Here is a 25,925-nt window from a genome sequence, read left to right as displayed (position 1 = left end):
GGGTGAATAAGCAAATGTGGTGAAGAAAGCTGATGGTGCCCGGCTATCAAAAGATATAGCGTCTAGCATCTTAAAGGCTTGAAGGTAAACAAGCGGCCATCTAGCTCAGAAGGCCACATGGAAGAAACACACCAGTCTGCGTGATCACGAGGTGCTAAAGGGATCAATTATCAGGCATCAAAGAACAAAAAATCATATCACTGTGAATGAAAGGGGGAGCGCAGAGTGGAGACCTAAAGCCCATTTGTAGGCCACTGGACATCCCCTTACCAAAGTTAACATTACCATTATTAATGAGACAGCAACATGATGGTGGGTAAATGAGAATTCTCTTATGATTTTTGTAAGTTTTTTTTAGAAAGTCAAAATTTGTTTCAAAACCCCATTGAACAAAACACAGATCAAGTTCTGGCCTATATTAGTGTAGCGTAATTTACCTCCTTTAGACCAATTACATTAACTTCATGTATGCTAGGCTCAGTATGCATAAAATAAGTGGCTTAAATTATATCCATGAATTTCAAATTATATACTGAAGACCTGTAGGGCAGGGTGGGGAGGTAGAGAAGTAATTTGGCTTCCTGCTGCTTCATTTCCCTAACTTTCACACCAAATACATTAGTTTGGAATACGATTCAGAAACAAAATATATGATACAACATGGATGACGATCAAATATATGCTAACCAACCAAAACACAACAATCGGTCTGTGTGTGCCTACAGCAGAAAAGGAAAAAGGAGAGTCAGGAAGAGGAGGAGGAGATGGAATGTATTGTTGATTATTTCCAATAATAACTGCCTCCCTTTGCTATGAGACCACAAGACTTGGATGGTGGTTGGTTCCAAATATTGAATATTTTGATCAAAGACTCCATAGAAGAATCCTGATAAAAAGAGGGTGAGTACAGAACAGAATTTACAAATTTCATGAACTACAGACTTTGTAGAGCCATAAAGGCTGGCTGAACCACTGATACTACTGTTCCAAGAGAACCTTTAAGTATTCAACCAAAAAGATCCCCTAAGTCTTCTGAATACTAAACAGTAGTTTATCGTAACTAGTACAGGATATCTACCTTGAGCAATATGCTATTTGAAGATCTATCTATATGGGCTCAGGAGCCCAGGAGGCACAGCGGCTGGACTACTAACTGAAACCTTGGTGGTTCAGACACACTAGCCACTCTGGGAGAAAGATGAGGTCATCACTTCCGCAGATCTACAATCTCGGGAACACTATACAGTAGTGCAGTTCTAAAGGGTCACTCTTTATGAGTTCACTTGGCAGTGAGTCCTTTTTTTTTCTTTTAAGTGAGATCAGATGGACAAAATCAACTCAAAAGATTAGATAGAAATTGTAGGGGGAAGGGGCTTTATGTTAATGGAGGAAGAAGCAGAGGGTAAAATGGTTTCACAACCTCAAGAATGCAATCAGTATCAGTGAATTGTACATGTAGAAAACTGTCAAATTAGTGTATTCTTTGTTGTGTAGCTGCTCAGCAATGAAGTAACTAACTGCGTGAACTGAAATGGGCCCTGAATCAAAGGCTATGTGTAACTGAATACATAGAAAGCTCTGAAACAAGAAAAATGAAATCTATCTATCATGCATGTTATCTATTCTATATGTTATGCAGTAATATAAACTAGATGGGTGGTTGCTTGGGTCAGGGAATGGGGTTACGTGAGAACTTTCTGTGGTGGTGAAAAGGTTTGTTTTTTGGTGGTGGGGTGGGGGATGGTGGTTGCATGGAATGATACATTTCAACCAGGCACATTTTGGTAAATTATACTTCAATGTTTATTTTAAAACTTCATCTCAAAGCTTTTGCATCAATAGGCGCATTTCTGTTTCCTGATTCACTTTCAGATCACTTGAGCTTGTTGCTGCCAATTGCAGTAATACCACAAGAAAACTATTAACAAAATATTGCAATGACCTAATGTTGGATTAAATTATAAACAAATTATTCAAAATCTACCACTTACCTTATAGAAGAAATACTGTACTAGGTGTGCTATTCTCACATAATATAGATGTCCATGAGCCAACAGAAGTTTCTTCAAATGCTTAAACTTGGGAACAGAATAATCACTATTCCTGGATGCTTGGCGACCTTCCTTGCCTTTAATACCTAAAAAGAGAACATCTCTAGAGGGTGAGTATTTTATAGAGTAAACCAGCCTTAGATTTTTAAAATTTTAATATGTCAAACTTGATTGACTATTAAAGTTCAATTTTATACTTTACCTTCCTCCCACCCCAAACTAAAATGTGCTTTCTAGAAAGCAACACTGAAACTTCCCAGTAAAATATGAACTAAAATGTAAACAAAATATAATTTGTCACGACGTATTTGCAACATTAATATGAAAAAAGGGACTAGAGCCACTAGTTTAATCATTACTGGGCAAAAATTATTGGGAGGAAAAAAACTGAACCTGAATAGCATTTTTAAAGCTGCTTAGGAAGTACTTAATTATGCAGGGCACAGAGACCTAAATTCTCTAGTAAGACAGCTCAAAGACCAAGGATTTCTGTTGGGGAAGCTTAAAACTGAAGAGTTATAGTGGAAAGATGGCAAAAGGTTTTTATTGAATGAAAAACTCAGAAGTAGCCAAAGTATCCCATGAGCTCTGACAGGTTTAGGCCATTCCCCTACTGGATGGATGACTGATGAGTACAACTTACAAAAGTTTCACAGCACAATGGGCAACTTTCAAATGGAAAGAATCTGGGAATCCAAAGTGGAGTACAGTGATTCTCAAGATTCGAATTCCATATTCCCCTCTGCCCCCCACCTCAAACCAATAAAGACTTGCTAAGGTGTTAGCTTTGCTATCTTGAAGCAGCCTGATGGAGGGAGGAGAGGAGGGGGATGGAGCAGGTGGTAGAAAAGCTGTGGCTGGGCTGCAACGTATAAATTAGCACTACATCCCCAACTGTCCATAAATATTGTCAGTACTTAGCCTTCAACAGTTAAAACATCACAAAAGATAGAATGCGGCAACCTACGTAGGTGGCCTGGCCAGGATAGGAAAATCAATACAGTTTCATGCATCCTGTCCAAGTGAGAATGGAATGATTGATTGTACTGCCAATGGGTTTCAGAAAATCACTTTACTTGGCCAATATGAGGATAGCCTTTCAATTGGTACCACTACATTCCCACCAAGGGTGGGGCCTTGGGATAAACATGTTCCATGGTCAGATGAGGAGGCCCTTGATGTGATTAACAATCAGCATCCCCACACTCAAATTCAGGATGAGCAACCAAATTAATCTCTCCAGAGTTACCAGGGCCAATCCACTGGCAAGCAAGACAGGAACCATACAGCTGTTATCACATTAGGTATTTCTTACCTATTCCCACATGGGATTCCAAGATCATACTAACATCATTGGCACCATCACCTATCGACAGTGTTATTGGACTGCCTTTTAAATTCTTCACCATTCTGACAATCTAAACATTAAATAAAAGAGAAGTATAGACAAAGTCAAGTAGAATGCAAGACTGGATGACATTTGGGGGGTTAGGATGCACACATACTTCTACATAGAAGCCAGTAAAACAGACAAAAGGTTTGCACATATAAGTATAGCAGTTCAGAATTCTCAGATGCAGTATAACACAACTATTCAAAAAATACCACCATTGACCACTTGTTACTGGTGCTTATGGTCGAAAGCTTGGTCTTTGACACAGATCAATGTTCGACATGTTTCCCTCTTTGGTCGTTGTTTCATAGGCTATTTCACACGAGATGTTGACTGTTTGTCAATGGAGGTCCGGAAAGTGATTTGGAGGGCAGGTCCAGGGCCATTGGAAAACAAGTGGGAAGTCAAGGAACCCTGTTGACATAGCCCCCCACCCCCACCCCGGACACACTCTAATCCTTTTCTCTGGAACTCAGCTAAGGTTGCACTTTTCCTCCCATCAAGCCATCTACTAAGCTTTTTTTTTTTTCTACTAAGCTTTATTAAACTTCCCACTGCTCAATATGGCTTGGCCTTTCCTATGGGAAGCTTTATTTTAAAGGAGGACATTATAAAAGTGGTGAGGTTTGCAGAAAGATGTCCAAAGTGTGTATATAAAGTCTGTCACTACTCTCCCGAGTGTCTCCTCAGGAAGTGTCAATGGTACAATCAGGTTCAGTACTGTGGGTATGGCAGGTACCGAATAAAATAGTCACCTCCAGTGTTCAAACACTTCTGATTTGAAGGTCTCTCACTCAAACCTTCTCTTGGCAGAAGAACTTGTGGAAAGTGTACTGGGTATGCAGTCACTCTCCCACCTTATATTTCAGATAATGATTGAATGATGTGTCAACTCTCCAAGCTCTCTTACATCAGAAAAACCTAAATAATTCAGTACCTAAACAACACCTTGTAAAAACTCTGCCCCTGTGATAAATAAAACCCAATGTCGAACCAAAATCGAATAAAAATAATTTATGAGAGGCTAAGGCGCCTCAATCTTTGCTTTAGACACAATTTGGTCAGGTTCTACTTGTATTAGAAAGCACGAAAATATGATGTGACAATAGCTGATAACAAATCTAAGAAGATGAGTGTGACAGGCAACTGGAGATGGAAAGGCTAGAGTGCTCAAGGATTCAGAGCGGAGAGTGCAACTTGGACATCACCGATATGGGCACAACAGATGAGTGAGTGATAACTTACAGTGAGAGAAAAATGGACTGAGGATTGAATCACAGGGGCTCCATATTCCAGGTGCAAGAGGCAGCATGAGGTCAGGAGTTCAGACACTTCCTAGGAGGAGCAATTTGAGCAGCAGACACTGAATGAAGGGAAGAAAGTGAGCCAACAGAGAAAAGCCTCTGACCAAGGAGAGAGCTTTCTATTACGTACTGTTCTTGTTGGAACTGAATCTCCATGTGGTGAAGGCTAAAGAAAAGAAAGCAGAGCTCCTAATTTTATGAAGTCTGAGAAGATAATGGGCAGAGACAATGCCCCAGATGTACGTGAGTGAGTGAGCTTTGAAGGAGTGGGCTGTGTGTAAAGAGGAAGTCCAATTCAGAGGCACCACCACTTCCTGATCTAGATGAAGGAGCTGAAGAATCTGAAGCGGTAGGCCTAGCAAGCACATTTAAAGCATACATACAGTATATATAAAAATGAGAAAATAGGTCACTGATATTCTAAAGACTATCAAAGTAGAAGGAAGCCTGCTACGGCCAACCGATAAAAGTTGGAAAAGTTAGAAAACACAGTATATGGGAAGTGTTGAGTACAATTTAGGCCCAGATGAGCTCAGAGAGAAAAGCTATGTAAGGTGGCTAGAGTATGGCATCATGAAGGGACACAAAGGGGAAATAACTAACCAGGGTGGAAGTTTCATGCTGGATAAGGGTCCCGGTTCTACTCGGCACACATGGGGTGGGTCTCCATGAGTTGGAATCAACCAGATGGCATCTGGTAATAGACGTCAAATATGGGGATGTATGTTAACAGTCCAACAAGGTGGTCCCCAAGTGCCAGAAAGAGTCATTTGGCCTTTATGCTAAGGGACTAGGAAACCACTATGGTGTCAGAGCAAGAATATGCAGTGGAAGTAATGTTTGAAATGATTAATTTGGAAGAATGGAACAATCAATTACAGGGCGAAGGGCTGATGGAATGAGACCAACAAGAAGACTAACTTAAAAGAAACTGTTCAGAGAGTGAGGCGGACTCAAGACTAGGCTGGTGGTGATGGGCCTAAAAAGATAGCACCAAAATGAGAGCTGTGACAAAAGGCAGGATTGACAGGACATGGTGCCATCACATAAAGTGAGGGAGAAAAGAAAGGTCAAAGGTAGTTTTGAGACACTAGGGACAAATGAGAAATGGCACTGGTCACAGCAATAATGAGGACAACGGAAAAACAAAGTGCCCTGAAGGAGATAAGTGTAAGAGCTGTCTTGGTCCCCAGAATTTCATGTGATAGTAGTGAATCTATATGGAGCTATCTGGCAGGCAGCAAGAAATATGAGAAAAAATGCCAGGAAAAAGTCACGCTAGAAATACATCAGTGGGAGTCAGAGAAATGGATGGTCACATCCAGACAAAGAGAGCCCTTGAGATAAAAAGTGGAGGGCAGATTGAGCCCCAGAGAAAACGGACATCTAGGGAGACGACAGAGAACAGAAGAAAATTAAAAGACACTAGATTGCCAAAGACGAAGAACAAGCCAGGGCCATGAACTAGCAGAGAAACCAAGGGGCGAGAGTGTAAGAAAGATCTAATTAGTAATGTCAGATGGGGTGGAGACACGAGGAGAATGGGAGGCAGCACAAAAGGCGGGGACAAGAAGGCCATTGCTCTCCTCCCAGCAAGCGAGCAGTGTAAGATGCAAAGAACCAATGCAAGGGAGCAGTGGAATGGGGTCAGTAGGCACCACATAGTCATTGGTGAAGTTCAGAAGGCAAGGAACTACAGTCAGCGTGAGGGGACAATAAGACTTTCAATTCAAATTGGAGAAGACTCATGAATTTGAGAAGAGGCAGAAAGCAGAGAAGATGAGATGAGGCACTAATAATAGCTCGTTAAAACAAAAAGTAAGGATGAACATTCAGACGAATGAAATGTCTATAGAAGTACCCAGACAGGAACATTCATTCATCTCCACAATTACCTGGGCTTTCTGTAACGGGGCCATCCGACAGCAGAGTACCGCAGTGCACTTCATACAGATTTGTAGGAAAATGGATTTGTAATTGTTTGAACTAGAGTCTTGACTAGAATTTAAAATGAGTGACAATGTGGAACCATCGATGATTAATCCATATTCCTGGTGCTCTGTCCATGCTCTAAAAAGAGGGAAAGGAAAGAAAAGAAATCAAACGCTCTGTTTAGATCTAGCACACATTTGTATTTAGGGTCTCCAAGAAGAAGAGTAAGCAGTCTGGTTCCTTGACCTGTCCATTCTCAAGGAAAGCAGCAGCTGCCCCAAACAATGGCACAACTGAGAATTGAGACTTCTAATCATAGCTTTGCGACTGAAGCTACCTGTATAGATGACCGGATTCTAAATAAAGAAGGTTGAGGAGCCTGCTTTTGAACAAGAAACTCAAAAACAATTTTAGGAATTACAGATCAAACTTTTATATGTACAAAGTCATCAATCTGGAAAGCCTTTTAACAACACAGGAAATGGGCAAAATGGCTTTGGGGTTAAAAACAGGAACAGGAAACCCTCTGCTCAAAATCTTTGCCCAAGTGGCAAAACCCAACAGAGCATGGCTTCTCAAATGTGGTGGGATGCCTGACAGAGTGCTCATTGAAACACTGGGATATGCTCCTTAAATAAGAACCACTTTACATAACTTGGTGGTCCGCAGACGGAGCTTTTTGGCACCTTTCCCCAGGGCAGCTTTACAAAATTGGTCACGTCCAGGGTCCCTCCCCACACCAGTTACATCTAAGTACCTGTGGCAGGGTTTGGGCATAGGTATGTTTGAAATAAAAGTTCTTTAGGTGATTCTAGAAGGAGTACTGGTGGTACAGCAGGTCAGTGCTTGGCTTCTAACCAAAGGGTCTGCAGTTTGAACCCACCAGCTCCTTTGTGGGAGAAACATGTGGCAGTGTGTCATCATAAAGATGTCAGCCTTGGCAACCCAATAGGGCCATTCTACTCTGTCCTATAGACTCGCTATGAGTTGGAATCAACTTGATGGCAGTGGGTTTCCGTGGTTTTAATGTGTAGCCTGTCTTAAAAGACAGTCGATGTCAGGAAAAATAGGGAAAACAGATAAGTGACAAAAGTCTCAATCAATGAACTTTTTCTTTTTTCAATTAGAAGATAATTCGAGAGTAATTATTTTTGCTCAAAAAATCATGGGTGTCATTTGAGAACAACAGCAGTGGGCAGGGACCCACAGCAGGGTCTCACAGTTATCAAGTCACTGGTCTCATTTCAAGCTTCTCAACCTTTGATGTGCAAAGGAATCACCAGCAGATCTTGATCAAATGCAAGCGGGGGATAGGACAGGAGGCTGAACATGTCTGGCAAACTGTCCACTGGAAAGGGCGTTTCTGGGTTACCTTTGGGGGAGTGAAAGCTTAAAACACTGCATTGTTTTTTGGTGCACACTCTTTTGAGTGTACTGCTAACACTGAACTAGCCTGTACTTATTCAGACGGCTTCCTGTGTGCTCTTTCTCTCTGTGGAGAAACGCCCCTGTCTTCCCCCGCTCCCCACCCTCCAAAAAAAAACCCCAAACCAAACCTAACTTATCATCAAGTCAATATTGACTCATAGAGACCCTATAGGCCAGGGATTTCTGAAACTATAACTGTTTATGGGAGTAGAAACCTTCATCTTTCTCCCCAGGAGTAGCTGGTGGATTCAGTTGCTGATTTTGTGGTTAGCAGCCCAACGGGGCAAACCATTATGCCACCAGAGATCCCCTGGAGAAAACAATGGCTTGGCAAATCAATCAAGCAATTTGTATAAACACCAGCCCAATGGAGGAATACAAAGAATGATTGACTAATTTTTCTTTGGAGAAAATAAAATTTTTTTGCAATATATATGAGAAAATACATCCAACTGAACCTGACAATACATGGCCAATGGTCAGTGACTGAGACAATAAGTACCCACAGGAGAAGACAGTGGGTGGTCAGGAAAGGCCTTGGGGAAGACAGAGAATGGAAATAGGGTTTGAAAGACAGGACTGGAAAAAGTGGTGCAATGGGAAATCAGGTCACTATGGCAGACTGAGGCCTTCTGTTCAATCGGATTCTGTGGTATGGGTGGCTCTTTCCTTAAAAGCCTCTCATTTTGGTGCAGGGACTTAAGGGATCTGTAGCCTGTGGTGCTAGGAATTGGATGTGAATGGAGCACAGGATGTGGGAACATGGATGAGGCGTGGTTGATATGATTTTCAGGAGGCAAAGTAGCTGAAGTTGGAAAACATGGTTCTGGGTTTGAAGTCAGTGTAGCTGGGAAAGGAAGGGATGGTCTGATGTGATTGGGGCATATGTTTTTGTAAGACTTGGATTTTACCCCCAAAAATGCCCACAAGTTGTTGAAGGCAACAGCAAAACAGCACTGATGACACATACAACTTTCCTCTAGTTCTTTAATGCTCCCCCCAACACACACACATCATGATCCCAATTCTACCTTACAAATCCGGTACATCCTGGTACAGATAAGAGTTATAGACACAGGGAAACCAGGACAGATGAACCCCTCAGGACCAGTGGTGATAGTGTGGCGATACCAGAGGGTGGAGGGAAGGTGGGGTAGAAAGGGGGAACCGATTACAAGGATCTACATACAGCCTACTTCCTGGGGGATGGACAACAGAAAAGTGGGTGAAGAGTGACATCGGACAGTGTAAGACATGAAAAAATAATGATTTCTAAATTATCAAGTGTTCCTGAGGGAGGGGGATCAAGGAGGGAGGGAGGGAGAAAATGAGGAGCTGATACCAAGGGCTCAAGTAGAAAGAAAATGTTTTGAGAATGATGATAGCAACAAATGTACAAATGTGCTTGACACAATGGATGTATGTATGGATTGTGATCAGAGCTGTATGAGCCCCCAATAAACCATCTGAAGAAAGGAACAAAAATCTTTGTCGTCAATATTTGTGGAAAACCTGTTTACTCTCATTGCTACCTAGGAACCGGAAGAACAATGGCCGCTTTAGAATTGGACATGCAAGGTTTTACTCCAATGTGATAAAATACGCAATATGTTTATATGAGGATGGGGAAATAGATCTATGTGCCTATATTTATAGGTTTAGTACTAAGGTAGCAGAAGGACATTGGGCCTCCACTCAAGTACTCTCTCAATGCAAGAATACTTTCTTCTATTAAATTGCCGTTCTTTGATGCTCACCTTCCCGACACAACCACTGAAGACAAAGCGGGTGAATAAGCAAATGTAGCGAAGAAAGCTGATGGTGCCCGGCTATCAAAAAGTATAGCATCTGGGGTCTTAAAGGCTTGAAGGTAATCAAGCAGCCATCAAGCTCTGAAGCAACAAAGCCCACATGGAAGAAGCACACCAGCCTATGCAATCACGCAGTGTCGAAGGGATCAGGTATAAGGCATCATCAGAACAAAAAATCTTACCATAGTGAATGATGGGGGGAGTGCGGAGTGCAGACCCAAAGCCCATTAGTAGGCCACTGGAGATCTCCTTGCAGAGGGGTCTTGGGGAGGAGACGAGCCAGTCAGGGTACGATGTAGCAAAGATGAAAAATACAACTTTCCTCTAGTTCCTAAATGTTTCCTCCCCACTCCCACTATCATGACACGAATTCTACCTTGCAAGTCTGGCTAGACCAGAGGATGTACACTGGTACAGATAGGAACTGGAAATACAGGGAATCCAGGGCGGATGATCCCTACAGGACTAGTGGAGTGAGTGGCGATACTGGGAGGGTAGAGGGAGAGTGGGCTGGGAAGAGGGAAGCGATTACAAGGAACTATATGTGACCTCCTCCCTGGGGGATGGACAACCGAAAAGTGGGTGAAGGGAGACGACGGACAGGGCAAGATATGACAAAATACCCATTTATAAACTATCAAGGGGTCATGAGGGAGGATGGAGCGGGGAGAGAGGGGAAAATGAGGACCTAATGACAGGGGCTTAAGTGGAGAGGAAATGTTTTGATAATGATGAGGGCAATGAATGTACAAATGCGTTTTACATAATTGATGTATGTATGGAATGTGGTAAGAGTTGTATGAGCCCCTAGTAAAATGATTTAAAAAATACGCAATATTAAATATACAGCATAAGAAGCCTACAGTCACGAGCGTTAATCACCACAATGTCATACAATCATTGCCACAATCTGCAAAATGAAATCTGGGGAATTCAATTTAAAGAAAGCTTGTTTACACATCATCATTACAAGTATGGCCCTAGTCGTGAATAGACTTGTCTCCCAACCTTACTAGCTAAGTGATCTCGAGTAAGTCATTTCACTTTGATGATTCTCAGTTTCCTACCTGCACAATGGAGACCATCCGCGTATCTCATGGGGCTGCTATGAGGATGACATGGGAATAATTACATACTGTACCTAACACTGGGCCTAGAATAGACAGAAGGGGCTCACAAAGTTGAAGGGGGATGGTCCAGGGTCCTTCTTGGCACATCCTGTGGCACTCCACGGAGCAATCCAAATTCCTTACAGACAGGAAGTTGGTTTGGACAAGGCTGAACCTTGGTCAGTGAGAAGTAGAGACAAATGACCTCAGAGCCTACACTACATGGCTGGCTCGCTTTGAAACCCGGAGTCCTCACCCAGCAAAGTGGGCAGGTTAAACAGTGTGCTGGCGGTGAGGGTTAAAAAAGCTCATGGAAAAATGGAAAGGAAAGACAATGGAATTTTCTCACAAGCCTTTTGAAGCTCCTTTGTATTTGATCCCCTCTCACTGTTGGGTTACCGAGTAAATACTGTAGCAAAAAAACTCCCGTGTGCTTACTTACTAATCTGTAGTGCAAAACGTCATGATGAGTTGGAATCGACTTGATGGTTTGGTTTTAAGCATTTGGAAATTCAGCTACTTTTCTAAACACAAGAAATTCAGGGTTCTCTTTCTTGCAAGGAGAGAAGGGAAATGCCGATCAATCTCCATTGAACCATCAACCAAGTCCTCAGGAAAGGGAGCAACTTTTAAAGATAAAATAGCTATACATTGAGAAATTGCAGAAAGATAATGACAGAAAATGAAACCTTCCGTGTAGTTTAAGTCTGTCCCCATGTCCAAATATAATAAATTGATGCGCTCTTACTTTGTAAGGCTTCGGGTACTTTTAGGAAATTCGTGCAGCAATTTCTTCCGATACTCTATCAGCAATTCATGTAGTCGGTCTTCTTTCCTTTCACTGTCTTCGATGGTTTTTGTGGTCAGTTCCAGAAGCTCAGTGCTGGTTTGGAAAAGCCGGCAGGCATAGCATGTAGATTTGGCTGTTTCCATCTTGTCCCCCGTAAGCACCCAGACTTTTAGACCTGCTGCATGCAGAGCTTCAATGGTCTCAGCTGCTTGATCTTGTAGCCTGCAACCACAAAGGAAGCCTGGTTATCCTCTCAACCCCGTGACAGGAATGCTGCAAGAAGCCTTGCTAAAAAGAATGTTTTTATATTCACAGCCAGTCTACAGCCCTGGCACCTTATGATAGTTGGTGTTCGGTGACGTGTCTCTTCTTCCCGCTTACCCCCATCAGTTCTAGTCAGTTTCTGATCATGGAATAAGGTTTTTCTACTTCTTTTAAAACATATTTTATTGGGTGTCTGGAGAAAATGTCCATAGGTAATTAGGTTTTTATGTAACAATTTTAATATGTATTAATGACACTGGTTATACTTTTCATCACAATGTGTCCATATTTCCACTCTGGTTGTTGTGTTTACTTTAATCTAGCATCCTTGTCCTGCCTTACCTTCTCACATTTAGTCTTGGGGAAATGGTGAACTTTAGGTCTCATTTAGATGACTGTGTACTGGAGGCAGGGTACTTGAAGATACTATTGATTTATGGGGCCTTTTAGCTTTTGAATGAGAGGTGACCACCGGGAATGGTTTTGATTCCAAGCTTACAAAGTATCCCCACGGTGACAGTGTTAGGGATGGGGGTTCCTAGATTTTATCAGTCTAGCAAGTCTGCTCTTCTTTAGCAACCTGAGTTTTGGTCTATATATTTTTCTCCGATTCTATCCAAGACCACCTACTGTTTCTTGCAATATCTCTTACAGTAACTGGTATTCTATGGTAGAATTAAGATTCATACCTCAAAGCTAAAATGTTCAGCAAGTCATTAAACATTCTCAATCACTATCACTTAGGAAATAACATGGATCAAAACAGATAAGGCCTACATTATCAATCAAATGCTAAGGGAAATTAGTGAATTTCTGTCCCAGAGCTTTCAGAACACAAAAATCAGCTATCCTGATTAAGCACAAAAGCACAATTCTGAAAAGCAAAAATCCTAACTCATAGAGACCCTATAGGATGGGATCAAGCTGCCTCTGTGGGTTTATGAGAGTAGAAAGCCCCGCCTTTCTTCCACGGAGCAGCTGGCGGTTTTAAACTGCTGACCATGCTGCCAGCAGCCTAATGTGTCACCACTCAGGGTCCTAATTCTGAAAGGTAAGATAGAAAAACAATGATTCTTTCTTTGGGTTCCTTTTAGCCAGAGAGTAACAACGATGAGATGAAATGAAATGAATTCCATCTTCTAATGTGATTAATTATATGTTTGTAACTTCTTGTTTGATTAACGCTTAAAATTTGCATTTATAATTTTTATGAAACTGCTAAAATATTAAGACTCTAAACACTCTTTCAGGCAGCTCGCTGCTGGAGCTCTCTGATCTCTCAGCAACCCTGAACCCATCCTGCAGGGCCAAGAAAGCCTTTCAAAGGTTGTGAGGACATGCAACCAGCTTAGAATTGAGCTCTCATGCTGTTCTCTTCCTTGAAACTTCCTTCCTGCTCATCTCTGTGCAAACCTGGCCTACTTTTCCACGTCTTACCTTGAATGCTGCCTCTTGCACAAAGCTCTCTGTTTACACAGGAAGGCTAGTTTAGTACAAATTAGACAACAGAGTTCAATGAAAGATTTCAAAACATGAGACTAATGGATTAGTCTGTGTAAGAGCCCACCCTAAATCACTGATCATTAAAGCAACAAGAGTGTCAAGTTTTTAGTTACTTGTCTTCCACTGCAGTGGCTCCAATTAAATTCATGTTCGTCTCAATGTCATCAAAAACCTTTTCCATCTTTTCTTCTCTGTCTTGTAAGGACATTTTTGCCTCTATGAGCTGTCTGTTCATTCTTTCATAATCATCTGGAGCAATTTCTTTAAAGGCTACACAAAGGGTCCGGTAGCCATCCTAGAAGGAAAGGAGCAGGCAGATTGGTAGTTATGCAACTAGCTGAACAAAACACACTTCTTTTAAACACTCCTATTTTACCCACATACATATATAAAAGAGAAAAATTGACAACTCAGTTTAAAAAAAAGGAAAAAGAAAAACAACTAGATCCCAATGAAATAAAATAACAATCCATTTGTGTCATTAAAAAAATTTAGCTCGAGGGTGTCAAACAAACAGAAGCAACAGAAAACAAAGATTCTTGAAAAGTGTTCAGGGCTGCAAATTCTAAACAGAAACTTGCTCCAGGATAATATTTTCAATTAAAATATGAAAATTAGCGCTTCTGAATCTCTCAAATACAAAGAGCAGACTATACCAATGAGCAGACATTCATTTAAAGTTTCATTTACACAGCAATCCCATAAGTGTGGCCAGATCCAGAGTTTCTCCCATTACTCCTGGGAGCCATGGGGGAGGTAGGCTCACCATTGCGTTCCGCTCCACATGCACTTTAGTCATCTCAATTTCATGATTTTGTACTCTGGGGAAAACAGCTGAGTCTGCTCCTTTACAAAAGAGGAGGATGTCTCCTAGAATAAAGCACCAAGATGCCCGGCTTAGAATGTTCAGGCTGTGATTGGACTTTTAATAAAGGATAGCTATTAAGGTGCCCTCTCTCATCCAGCTGATGTGCAGCCCGAGTATGTCTGGCAAATGGACTGAGACATCTTGACCTTCAGTCTGTCTGGAGACAGGAACACTCACTACCTCTTAATACTAATAGACTAATATCCTAGCATTTACAGGACGCATCTGTCTTAAAATGCACTTCTTCCCAGTGAATTGCAGTGGACTGGGCTTGGGTCAAGGTTGCACTTGCAGTCCTTAAAAATTCAGCTAATGCAGGTCAGGGAACGGTACACATACAGAAAAATTGTCAAGTGGGTATGTGTCCTGATACGTATGTTTTTATCTGGTTTTTTTTTTTCAGTTGAGGCAACATTGGTCCTGAGTGAACATATGGCTTCTATATACTTCATGGACCAAGCTCAAGTTGAAATAATTTTAATACATTATAAAAATTTGCTTTAAAAACCATGATTGAAGGGTTTCTACTGGAAAGGAGGGAGGAGCTGGGTCGAATCCAGCCTGACTGCCACTTCAGATCTTCCCATGGACCCAGGAAATCCTTCAGAGCTGGGCAGCTTCCCAGTCAGACAACCAACAAAGCTTAGCCACTCACAGGGTGTGGCTCGGAGGTTGAGCTTCTTGTAGTACTTTCCCCAGATACTTGGGCCTGTATAGTCAAACTCATTTGCAGGTGTGCACACACAAGAATGGTGTGCAGCTACACCCCTGTTCTCTCACACACCTTAAGTGTGTGTAAAAATCACAAGACAAATTCCTCAGTAACATACGAAAATCAATTTCCTGGCTTTACAGTTACACTTCAACACATCAAAAAGTGAGCTTTGTTCTCCCAAGCGTCTGTCTGCATCCTCCCAGAGAAGAATCCCACTCTAAGAAAATTTGGACCAGGTAGTGGAGAAATAAGTCAAGTCTATTTGTACAAACAAAGCATCTAAACACACGCACGCATGCACACACACAACTTGGGAGCCTACAAATGAAGCAGCAATGATTCATCATGGGCACTGCTGAACATCAGCAGAAAGCATCCACCACAGTGCCTGCCAAGCGCTTGGGGGAACCTGTGGTACAGCACTGGGTAAAAGGCCGTCTATGCTATTTGTATATCTGCCATACAAATAGCCCAGCGTACCAGAGTAAAACCCTAATGTCCTATCCAAGAAGACTGGTCTGAAGTCAGATCTACCTCAGCTGTTCTTAAGGACAGAAAATGGTAAGGGAACTGGAAGGACAGAGGGATAAGCAGAACCTCTCTCCACTTAAGGACTCTGATGCCAGCAACCCAAGACCATCACCTACCTGTAGACATTTCAAGCCTACCTAATTTTACTCTGCTTTGCTCTACTGCATTGTGTGTGTGTATGTGTGTGTGTGTATAAAACAAATCCATGATGTGTAGCAACCCTGCACTGAGCAAGCCTATTGATGCCATTTTTTTCCCAACAGCATGTGCTCCCTTCATGTCTCTGGGTCACCTTTAGGGCATTCTCCCAATCATTCAAAATTACAGCACACTCCATAGACTACAAGGTAGTACACACATCATTATTACATGCACTGGGACTAAAAAAATCAGTGAGACTGGCTGTGGCATTTGCTTTATTACGGTAGTCTGGAACAGAACTCATGTGATCTCCTAGAACAGCCTGCCCCAGTGATTTGGGTCAGAAGAAGAAAGTCATCTGGCCAGGTTCTTGTTTGACCCTCCAGGGTAAAGGAATGCAGTGCTTCCGTCCCCATGAAAATGGGTTCTCCTATTGGTGAGTAGGCAAACTAAACCCTTCAAGACAGGAAAGGAATACACAAACAAGCAAGTGCTGTGCCTGACTTTAGCTACCCCTGTATACGACTGCATGAGAAGTTCTTTCATGAAATAAGTGATCAACACGAAGTCTACAAACAGAATGGGAAAAATGTCAAGTTTTCAAAATGCCTACCTGTCTGAGCCTTCACAATTACACTCATCCGTCGGCGGATGGAATCAAAGTTTAAGGTGTGAAGAAGTTCATACCTTTGAGAGACGATAAGACATATTAGGACACATGAAAAATAAGGGAAGCATCTTGAGCTATGTACAGATGTTGAATGAAGACATCTTTGAGAAAGGCTGGCTAGCTGGCTGTGGGAATGGTGAAAATGACTCCCTAGAAGTGGAGGGCAAAAGCAAGGAGCAGACTTACCAAGTCACACCTCATGGGAGTCTAGAAAGAATCTCATGTGACCAACTATTTTGTTAATCTCTATGGAGTACCAGAGACGCCCTGGTGGTACTGTGGATTAGGCTTTGCACTGCCAACTACAAGGTAGGCAGTTCAAAACTGTAAGGCACCCTGAGGGAGAAAAATGAGGCTGTCTGCTCCTATAATGATTTGTAGGCTAAGAAACCCTATATACGGTCACTATGAGTCTGAATCCACTGAAAGGCAGTGGATTCGATGTATAGGGTGCTGACTAAGTCCCACGCACTGTGACAGGTACTAGGTAATAGTACTAACCTATTCCTCAAGAAGCTCACCATACAGTGATGAGATAGGGACACTCTGCTAGGCAGTCTGTTGTTATGAGAGTGCCCAGAGGAATGCTACCCAAAAGAAGGCATCCTGAAAAATGAAGTGCCTCAGCTGGGCTGCAGGACCCCACACCCAACCAAATGCACTGCCACCCAGTTGATTCCAACTTAGAGCAAACCTGTGAAGGGTTCCGTAACTGTCCATCATTACAGGGGCAAACAGACCCTTCTTTCTCCTGAGGAATGGTTGGTAGGTTTGAACCACCGACTTTATGGTTAGCAGCCCAACATTTAACCCCCCAGTGTCACCAGGGTCCCTTAGCAGGTGTTCAATGATAAAGGCAGGGGGTATTCTGAGTGGATGGAAGGGCACCCAGAAAAGTGCATGAGAGCCTGCACACCATGGGAAACTGCAGGGTCGTCCACGGGTGGAAACTATCAAGAGATGAAACCAGAGAGGGAAGAAGAGACTGGGAACTGGGAACTTTGTGAATCTTGTCAGGGTTTGGAGGTTTTACCCTAGGATCAATAGGAAGCCATTAAAGGGTTTAAAAAGAGGAATACCATGCGTAGTTTTAGGCGTGCGTGGCTGTCTGAGCATGAATCAGGCAAAGGAACACAAGACAGTTAATTATTAGAACAACTGTAAGGAAATGCTTTCTTAAAAATGACCAACTTGGATACATGTATTTGACATAAAAAATATATTGTTACATGGAATTGTTTTTTTCTTGATGAGAGTGTTGGTTTGGTGGTGGGTGTGCTTGTGAACAGGCAGGCTCCTGCGTATTTAAATCATATACTTGTAACGTCTTGTTTGCTGCTGGCCAGATGAGGGCACTGTTGTGGAGTGGGTAGGATCTGGACTCTGACTGAAACTGGGGCCCTAACCCTCAGATCACAGAGCTTTCCTTCCTCTGGGCCTTTGAGAGTCCCTCCCCAAGGGGGCGACATACTCCCCAGGTCCTCTCCAGGAACTACCAGCTTCAGAGATGGATCTCATGAGACCATAGGGGATGGAATGGCAATCTGATGAGATAATTACATTTCAAGTTCAGATGAAGACATTCCAATTAATCACAGAGCCTAATTAAAATCTGCCATGAAGCCACAGTGGCTTTGTTTATTGGGCTCTTCAGAGCCAAAGAATGAAATGCGGGGCCCCAAAGGCAACTGAGTGCTTGCCCTGAAGTTCACACTTGAGAATCTAACACAGGACAAAGCTTTTGCTTAATCCCCACCTACTGCCACGGAGTTGAGTCCAACATGGAGTGACACTGGAGGACAGACTACGACTGCTCTTTTTGGTTTCAGAGACTGTAAACCTTTAGAGGGGTAGGTAGCCTCATCTTTTTGCCCAGGAGCAGCTGGTGGATTCCAACTATCCACTGACTTGTCCGTTAGCAGGCCAATGGTTAACCTACTGCACTGCTGAGGCTACGGCTATGGTCTGGGATTGCAAACCCAGAGTGCTTGGTTGGGCACTGAACAGGAGTCCTTCTCATGGCCACAGATTTTCCTTGCAGTATGTGTTGCAGTCTGGACTGGCACCTGAATCCCAGAATGAAAGTCTATGCAAACCTACAGAGAGGGATTATTGAGACTAAAGGCTCCAAGTGTGAACCGAATTGGTTTCTACCTCAACTCCCCGCCACTCCTGATTTTGCTATTCTGTGAATATGGCTTATCCTCCCCCAGCTACATTTCCATCAAACTGAACTGAGGGCAGTGTCCTGGATTCACAGCTGTACCCAGCGTCCTTTGGGTACACCTTTCCTGAGTCCTTCCAATGGTGACTGTGGGGCAAGGAAAGGAGAAACACCTAAAACATGGTGCTACTTACTCTTCTATTTCTTTTCTTTGGTTCTCGATCCTCATCTGGCCATTCCGAACGCCTAGAAATGTGAACCCATACCTATCCAAAACATAAAGAAAGACCTCTGTTAATCTCTAATGAACAATTGGTTTTCCTGGGGACTGCGGTTACTGACACCTGCTTACTCTTTCCTTTACTTTCATATGATCTCACAAAGGACACCTGCCTTGACTGGCTGACTTAATATCCCAGAGCAAGCCAATGCCTAACCCCAGCTGCAATCAAGGGAAAAGCCATTTGTTATTCCAACTCCACAGCTTGCATGCTGGGTAACCTTTTGGCCACTTAATCATCTTGGGCCTCTCATGGGCAAAACCGGACTTTCTGCTAGCAAATGATGTCAAAATTGCTGGGAGAAATTAGAATGATTATGAAACACTTCAGAAAGTACAAGTGTTGTACATAACGTGGCCACTATTAACGCAATTTGCAAAATATCACGAGCCTGCGGACTTTCTGGCAGGCCTGTATGAATAGTAATGTACATTCTAGTTGTGCATTCATAGTTTCTTTGTAGTCTTCATTGTGCTGGGAATTTTCCCAATTTCACAAAAATATTTTTGGCATGGTATTAAGGATTAGAGAGTCTGAAGATAAAAATATTGACACATACTCAGAAAACTACAAAGTCATTTCTGTTATTCCTGTGATTTGCTTGGGGGAAGTGAGCGTACACGCTTACTTTTTAGCTCCTTTCACCAAAGCTATTTCATCTGGTGAAGAGGAGATGTAGGTTAATTCAGCGGAAGCTGCAGCTCCGTCAACAGCATCATTGGCTTTGATTTCCACAGTGTGACATAAACATAAAGCACGCAGAAAGAGTTCTTCTCGGTTCTGTAGAATGGAAACGAGAGAGAACATCGTAGTTTCCTTGATGCATTCAATAATTGCTCAGTGAAGAGAAAGATTTTAATATGAGAAAATGTTATAACCTCTGGCAAACCAAGTCACAGAGGGTTCTAACTTCCTAACGAGTGGCTGCCTCTCAGTGAGCATACCCTGGGGGCCGCATGAACACAGTCAGGGCACTGCAGTGCCACTGGACACCAAAGCACTAACTTCTTTGAGGCCTGAATGAGTTCACTCAAGAACTCATTTGCAATCCAGCAGAAGCTCAGGTGTTGGGAGACTGTTTCATTTACTGCTTAGCCACCGCTGGGATTTTTATGATTCAGATCAGTCTTGGAAGAGCAAATAGTTTAAACAATGAAGCACAAAGCTCAGAAACACATAGAGGGACAAGCAAAGTATTCCTCAAGTGCCTTTCCCACAATTCTCTCAACTTGCCACTTCTATTCATTTACAAATTGCAGCGGTATTAGAAAAACAAGACAGAACAAATGAGAAAATCCAAAAGAACAAATCGACATTCAAAGGCCTATAGGTCCTCTGCCTACTGGAAAGCCAGCCAGGTAAGATCGTGATGCTGAAATTGCCACCTTATCTGCTTTGTCAATATATGTTACGGGTCCATCCGTTTGAGAGAGTCCATCAACCTCCTCAGTTCCACCTTTGTACTTGTGTCCATCTATGCAGCATTCAATGAATTCCATGCTGTTTTCCGTGAGTGTTCCAGTCTTATCTGTAAATACATAATCCACCTACAAACAAAGACACAGCATATACATTTTTTTTCAGTGTACTTATTCATCGGTTGTTTTAAGGCAGGATGATCTACATAGCCACAGAAAATCACCTTTTGAAGAATGATTGTCAAATGCTTCATAAATTGACAGAACACCATCAAATGAATGAGGAGTGAAGGGAGTATTCTGAAAAAACTGCAACAGCATCACAGGTCTAAAGCAGACCCACTCAAAAGTCCAGAGATAAAGAGTAGGATGGGGGAAGTGTGGTTCTTTTTATCAAAACAAGAATACTTCAGTTTTTTAATTGTGGCAACTAGATATAAAACAAAACCTAAACTCACTGCCATCGAGTTGAGTTCAACGCACATTGACCCTACAGGACAGAGTAGAACAGCCCCTATGGGTTTCCAACCTTTACAGGTGAGATCACCTGATCTGTCTCCCACAGAGTGGATGGTGGGTTCAAATTGCTGACCTTAACAGCCCAACTCATAACCCACTATGCCTCCATGGCTCCTTGACAAATACAGATAAAACATTTGTTTTAGCACATTTTACCTGTATAATTCATTGACATTAACTACACTCATTATTACCACTATCTGATACCAAATTTTTAATCACCTTTAACAAAAGTTCAGTGCCCCCCACCAACACATGGCTCCCCTCTTACATATCCCTGGTAACCTTTGGTTTCTACTCATTAGCCTAGTCTAGGTAGTTAATGAAAGTATGATAGTGCATTATTTGTCCTTTTAGGGTTGAATGTTTAAGAACAATTAAGCACTTAACTAATTTGATATAAGAAGCTACATAAGAAAAGTCAATTCAAAGTGGGAAACAAAAATAGTTTTGACTAGTTTCACACATACACACACACAATGCTGATATGTGTATTATTCGTTAAAAACATTTGATAGAAATTTTAATGAACTGGAGGTGGGACATAAACCGATGGGATTTATTTTCCTTCAAAAGGAACATTTTCTGTAAAAACACTGGATTGAAGTGAAATGCACGGCAGTATATAATGGGTGTAAGAGAGAATCTGAGGGGGCTTATAAAAGTCTGTGGGACAATGGAGTTAAAGGATAATAAAATTTCTCATGAACTTTGTGAAGGCCCTTTGTATAGATGGACTGGAAGATAAGTAAGTGACAGTAATTCAAGAGTGAATACAAATACAATTTAAATTTCTTTCTACATACTATGCATATTTTCAGATATGCTTCAAAAGTTTCCAAGTGAAGACAAAAAACTAGACACAATTAATAAGGATGGGTCAAAGATGATCAGCAAATTTTCACTGATGATAGAAAAAACAAGCTATGAATTGAGCATTTCTATTTTATCTCAGTTTATCTCTCAGTTTTTCTCTCTTCTATTTATAACATCTGGCTTTTAGAAACCTACAATTTTATCCTCTTCTTTGGCAATTTATGCTTAAATAGTTAAAATTATGGGCTGACAGGAACCAGCATAAGCACAAGATTAAGGTTTTTATTATGTAAGGGAGAATAAGACGAACACTAGCAGTAGTTGCTTCTAATTATTTTTCAAAGCCTTTCCTGGTAGCAGCACTGCACAAATATAGCATTCGATCTTCCTTTTTGTTTCCTATTAGCCAGCCAAGTTGCATTCTTTTAAAAAATTTATCCAAGTGGTATTATTCATGTATCATCCCCATTTTTCCAGCAAAAATGAAAGTCTTTGGGGCCTTAGTAATTTTTATTTTATTATAAAAACATTTTATTGGGCGCTCTTACAAATATCATAACATTCTATGACTCAATCACATCAAACAGTCTTGTACAATTGTTACCACAATCAGTTTCAAAACATTTTCTTTCTTCTTAAACTACTTGATACCAAATCCCCTTGATCCCCTTCCTCCCCACACCCTACCACCCAGGAACTCTTATTTTTTATTTATATTTCCCCCTGTATCTTCTACCATCCAATATGACCATTCACATTTAATTCTGTTTTTACTCCCCTCAAGTGGGGTTATAGTTATCAATGCTATTAGCTCCCCCTACATTCCTCCTCCCACCTCTCTTCCCATACCTTCAGAGAACCATTCCTCCTGTTACTATCTCTGAAGGATTATCGATCTTGGCTTTCGTGTATTGAGCAATCTTAATTATACAAATGAGCATATATAAATCTAACATATATAAATTAATGAGGTAAAACAAATAAAAGTCTTAATAGTAAGGGAGGGAATATTAGAGAACTATAGGATAGTTATGTGGTTCATTAGTGCCATAGTGCACCTTGGATTTATCATCCCTTACGTTCAAGTGACCCCTATGAGAGGGGCTGTCCAATTATCTTGCAGGCGGGCTTTGGGTCTCCACTACATCCACACCGCTTCACATCAATTTGGTTGCTTGCTTTTGAACTTCTGATACCTTCTCCCATCGACAACTCATGATCACACAGGCTGGCTGGTGTGCTTCTTCCATGTGGGTTTTGTTGCTTCACTGCTAGATGGCCGCTTGTTTAACTACAAGCCTTTAAGACCCCCAGACGCTATATCTTTTAATAGCTGGGTACCATCAGTTTTCTTCACCACATTTGTTTATGCACCCATTTTGTCTTCAGCGATCATGTTGGGAAGGCGAGCATCACATAATGTCGCATTATTAAAACAAACTGCTCTTGTACTGAGTTAAGATTTAAGAAGAGGCCCGAAGTTCATCTGCTTTCTTGTTGCATATGCATAGTATATACATAAAAAACCAGATACACCTATGCTTATACATTTAAATATTTACTAATATACCTATCTATATATACACCTATATTCTTTTATTTCTTCTTTCCTCTTGCCCCACTATCATGTTTACCCACTATTCGCCTCTCAGTAATTGCTCACATACAATTCGATTGATCAAACATGACCAGAAAAGCTATATCCTGCTCACCATCAATTTCAGAACCCTTATTCCCATCCCTGTCATTATTGGCTCACTGCTCAACTCCCCCTGCCCCCATGTCCCTCTGGAACCATCGGTCTTGTTGCTGTCTTCTTGGGATCACCTATCCTGCCTATCTTGTACGTACACACACACACACACACACTGGAAAGACCATGCAAATTGTCCCAAATCTAACATGGTACACACACACACACACACTGGAAAGACCATGCAAATAGTACCAAGAGACAGACACAGACACACACACACACACACACACACACACACACACACACACACAGGAAAGACCATGCAAATAGTCCCAAGACACACACACACAGATGAATCTCTCTCTGCTACATTGTGAGAAAGACATATTATAGTCCATCAGTCCAGTCCCCTTTACTTTCAGGGTTCTGTATCCCGGGACCCGCTTACCTAACAGCACATACACCCGTTTAGTCTACAGCATTTGTGTCTGAAAGGCGTGCATCTGAAAAGTCCCCATTGCTATTCCTGCAGTCAAAGGTGGCGCGTTCTAGTGCCTCCCCCCGCCCCCCCCAGTTCCACCTTTAGACTTTCAATGTGGCGTCCTTGTGAGTAACTGCTAACCAGTTCAGATGGGTTGCCAAGTGCTGCTCCCCAGTCAGAAGTCTACAATCAGGATTCCTTGGGGACTTCGTGCTTCGTGGCTTCTCTCCCAAGGCTGGTATGTTGCACGCCCCTCATGGTTTGGCTCCATGTAGGCGGGTCAGACAGGTTGCTCCCCATGAAACTGTACCTTTAGGGCCCTCCTCTGTGTGCTGTCATCTAGGGAGAAGACATTCTGTCTCCAACTGAGGCCGGCCATGCAGCTCTCTCTGGGATCTTTCTTTTGTTGAATTCCAGCTTTATGGCACAGTGGTCAGAGAAAGAAGTCCGAGTGACCTCTCGATATATGAATCTGCTCAAGACTGACTTGTGTCTCAGCCTGTGTTCTATTTTCTGCACCATTTTCCCGGATGCTCCCCGACGTAAAAAAAATCAACTTTGTTAGCCTTCATCTTCCCCCGATGCTTATCCAAGGCTGCCACACCTTCAACCCTCAGGTAGGCGTGAACCAATTCAGAATTCTTGTTTTTGGAGTGCTCAAGGGTGGTTGCTTTCAAAATATAAAGTGACATGTGCTTGCCTCTATGGAAGAGTTTATGTCAAAGGTAGTGACTACTGAACTCTAATGTGCATCAAAATCAGCCAGAGGGAGGGCTTGTGACAATTCAGATGGCCAGGCTCCATCTCAGAAGTTTCTGATTCAGTAGGGATCAGATCATTTGCATTTCTAGCAAGTGTTCAGGTGATGCTGATGCTGTTTGTCTTGAGACTCACACTTTGAGAACCACAGCTCCAATATAGGCCATATGCGCAAGAAAGGGGGAGTTGAGGTCGGTTGAGACTCTAGAAAAAGTCTTAATGAAAGTGGGGGGTGAGGGGGGAGAAGAGGGAGAGGCTGCTGCTTGACTCTGACTTTTAAAAAGCAGCTTTTCCACCTTTAATGATGGGGCTGAGCTTGCTGGGAAGGCCCCTTGATAAAGCAAACTCAAACCCAAAAAACATATGGATGGAAAGCTATAGGTGAAATATCTGCTGTAGGACTGAAAGAGCCCTAAACACATGAAATTGCTAATTTGTCGGTAAAATTGGTGAAATGTTGGCATGTTCATCTGGTTCAGCCTAATGGAACACTTAGACTTGAGCCTTGGCTTCACTAATTTTAACCTAGGAACATCTCTTCATCTCTCTGAATTTATAATTGTAACCTTAAATAATAATACTTTTGGCACAAAAGATCATTATCATTTGAAAATAAATTTCAATAATAAACACATTCTGTAAACCTTATAGAAATGGTGTAGATGTTGACTATTATTGCTGCTTTTGTTGTTGTTGTTAGATGCCATTGGGTGGGCTCTGACTCAATAGTAACCCTATACACAACAGAAAGAAACATTGCTCCATCCTGCACCAGGCTCACAACTCTTAGGTTTGAGCCAATTGTTGTAGCCACTATGCTAATCCATCGCACAGAGAATAGTCCTATTTTTTGCTGCCCTTCTACGTTACCAAGCATGAGATCTTTCTCCAGGGACTAGTGAACTTCTGAAGTTAGGGTGGGAGTAATTGCTTCCCCAACTCGATGGTGAACTATTTGAGGGTTTACTTCACCATAGTAACCCCTGTACCTAGACCACATCTCAGGCACATACACAATAGCTCAAGAAATGATCACTGGATTGAATTATTAGGATTAGAGCATTAGATTATAATTAGGCACAGTCCTGGAACTGGGCAGGAGGCTACCTCCACAAATTTTTCAAGATCAGCTGGTACCGTTTAGTTGTGTATTGGATTGAGATCTATCACAAAGTATCCCATTATGTTCCTACTTCTTTTTGTTTGTTAATAAACACTGATCCCAAAATACCTTTGTGGGTGGTGATGGGGGTTAAAATGAATATGGGTCATTTTAAAGAG

General features: G+C 42.0%; 1 protein-coding gene across 3 annotated transcripts in view; it reads right to left on the bottom strand.

Annotated features, from left to right (window-relative positions):
* Positions 1-25,925, bottom strand: part of ATP11C (ATPase phospholipid transporting 11C) — a 188,745-nt gene that overhangs the window by 30,064 nt on the left and 132,756 nt on the right. For 2 of the 3 annotated variants that reach the window (XM_045288343.1, XM_045288342.1), the window contains exons 13-22: positions 20,341-20,502; positions 19,584-19,735; positions 18,869-18,940; positions 16,454-16,527; positions 14,352-14,455; positions 13,699-13,880; positions 11,777-12,040; positions 6,644-6,818; positions 3,367-3,469; positions 1,992-2,137 (exon numbers count right to left, since the gene is read on the bottom strand). In XM_045288343.1, coding sequence (XP_045144278.1) covers positions 1,992-2,137; positions 3,367-3,469; positions 6,644-6,818; positions 11,777-12,040; positions 13,699-13,880; positions 14,352-14,455; positions 16,454-16,527; positions 18,869-18,940; positions 19,584-19,735; positions 20,341-20,502 — 1,434 coding nt within the window. The remainder of the gene's footprint in view (positions 1-1,991; positions 2,138-3,366; positions 3,470-6,643; positions 6,819-11,776; positions 12,041-13,698; positions 13,881-14,351; positions 14,456-16,453; positions 16,528-18,868; positions 18,941-19,583; positions 19,736-20,340; positions 20,503-25,925) is intronic. The other variant, XM_045288344.1, reaches the window with a different exon arrangement.

Source organism: Echinops telfairi, unplaced genomic scaffold, assembly GCF_000313985.2.
Source record: "Echinops telfairi isolate 266 unplaced genomic scaffold, ASM31398v2 ScPeMD7_20;HRSCAF=75, whole genome shotgun sequence".
Lineage (NCBI taxonomy): Eukaryota > Metazoa > Chordata > Mammalia > Afrosoricida > Tenrecidae > Echinops > Echinops telfairi.
Note: the sequence above shows the minus strand (reverse complement) of the source record. Positions and strands in the feature narration are given on the sequence as shown.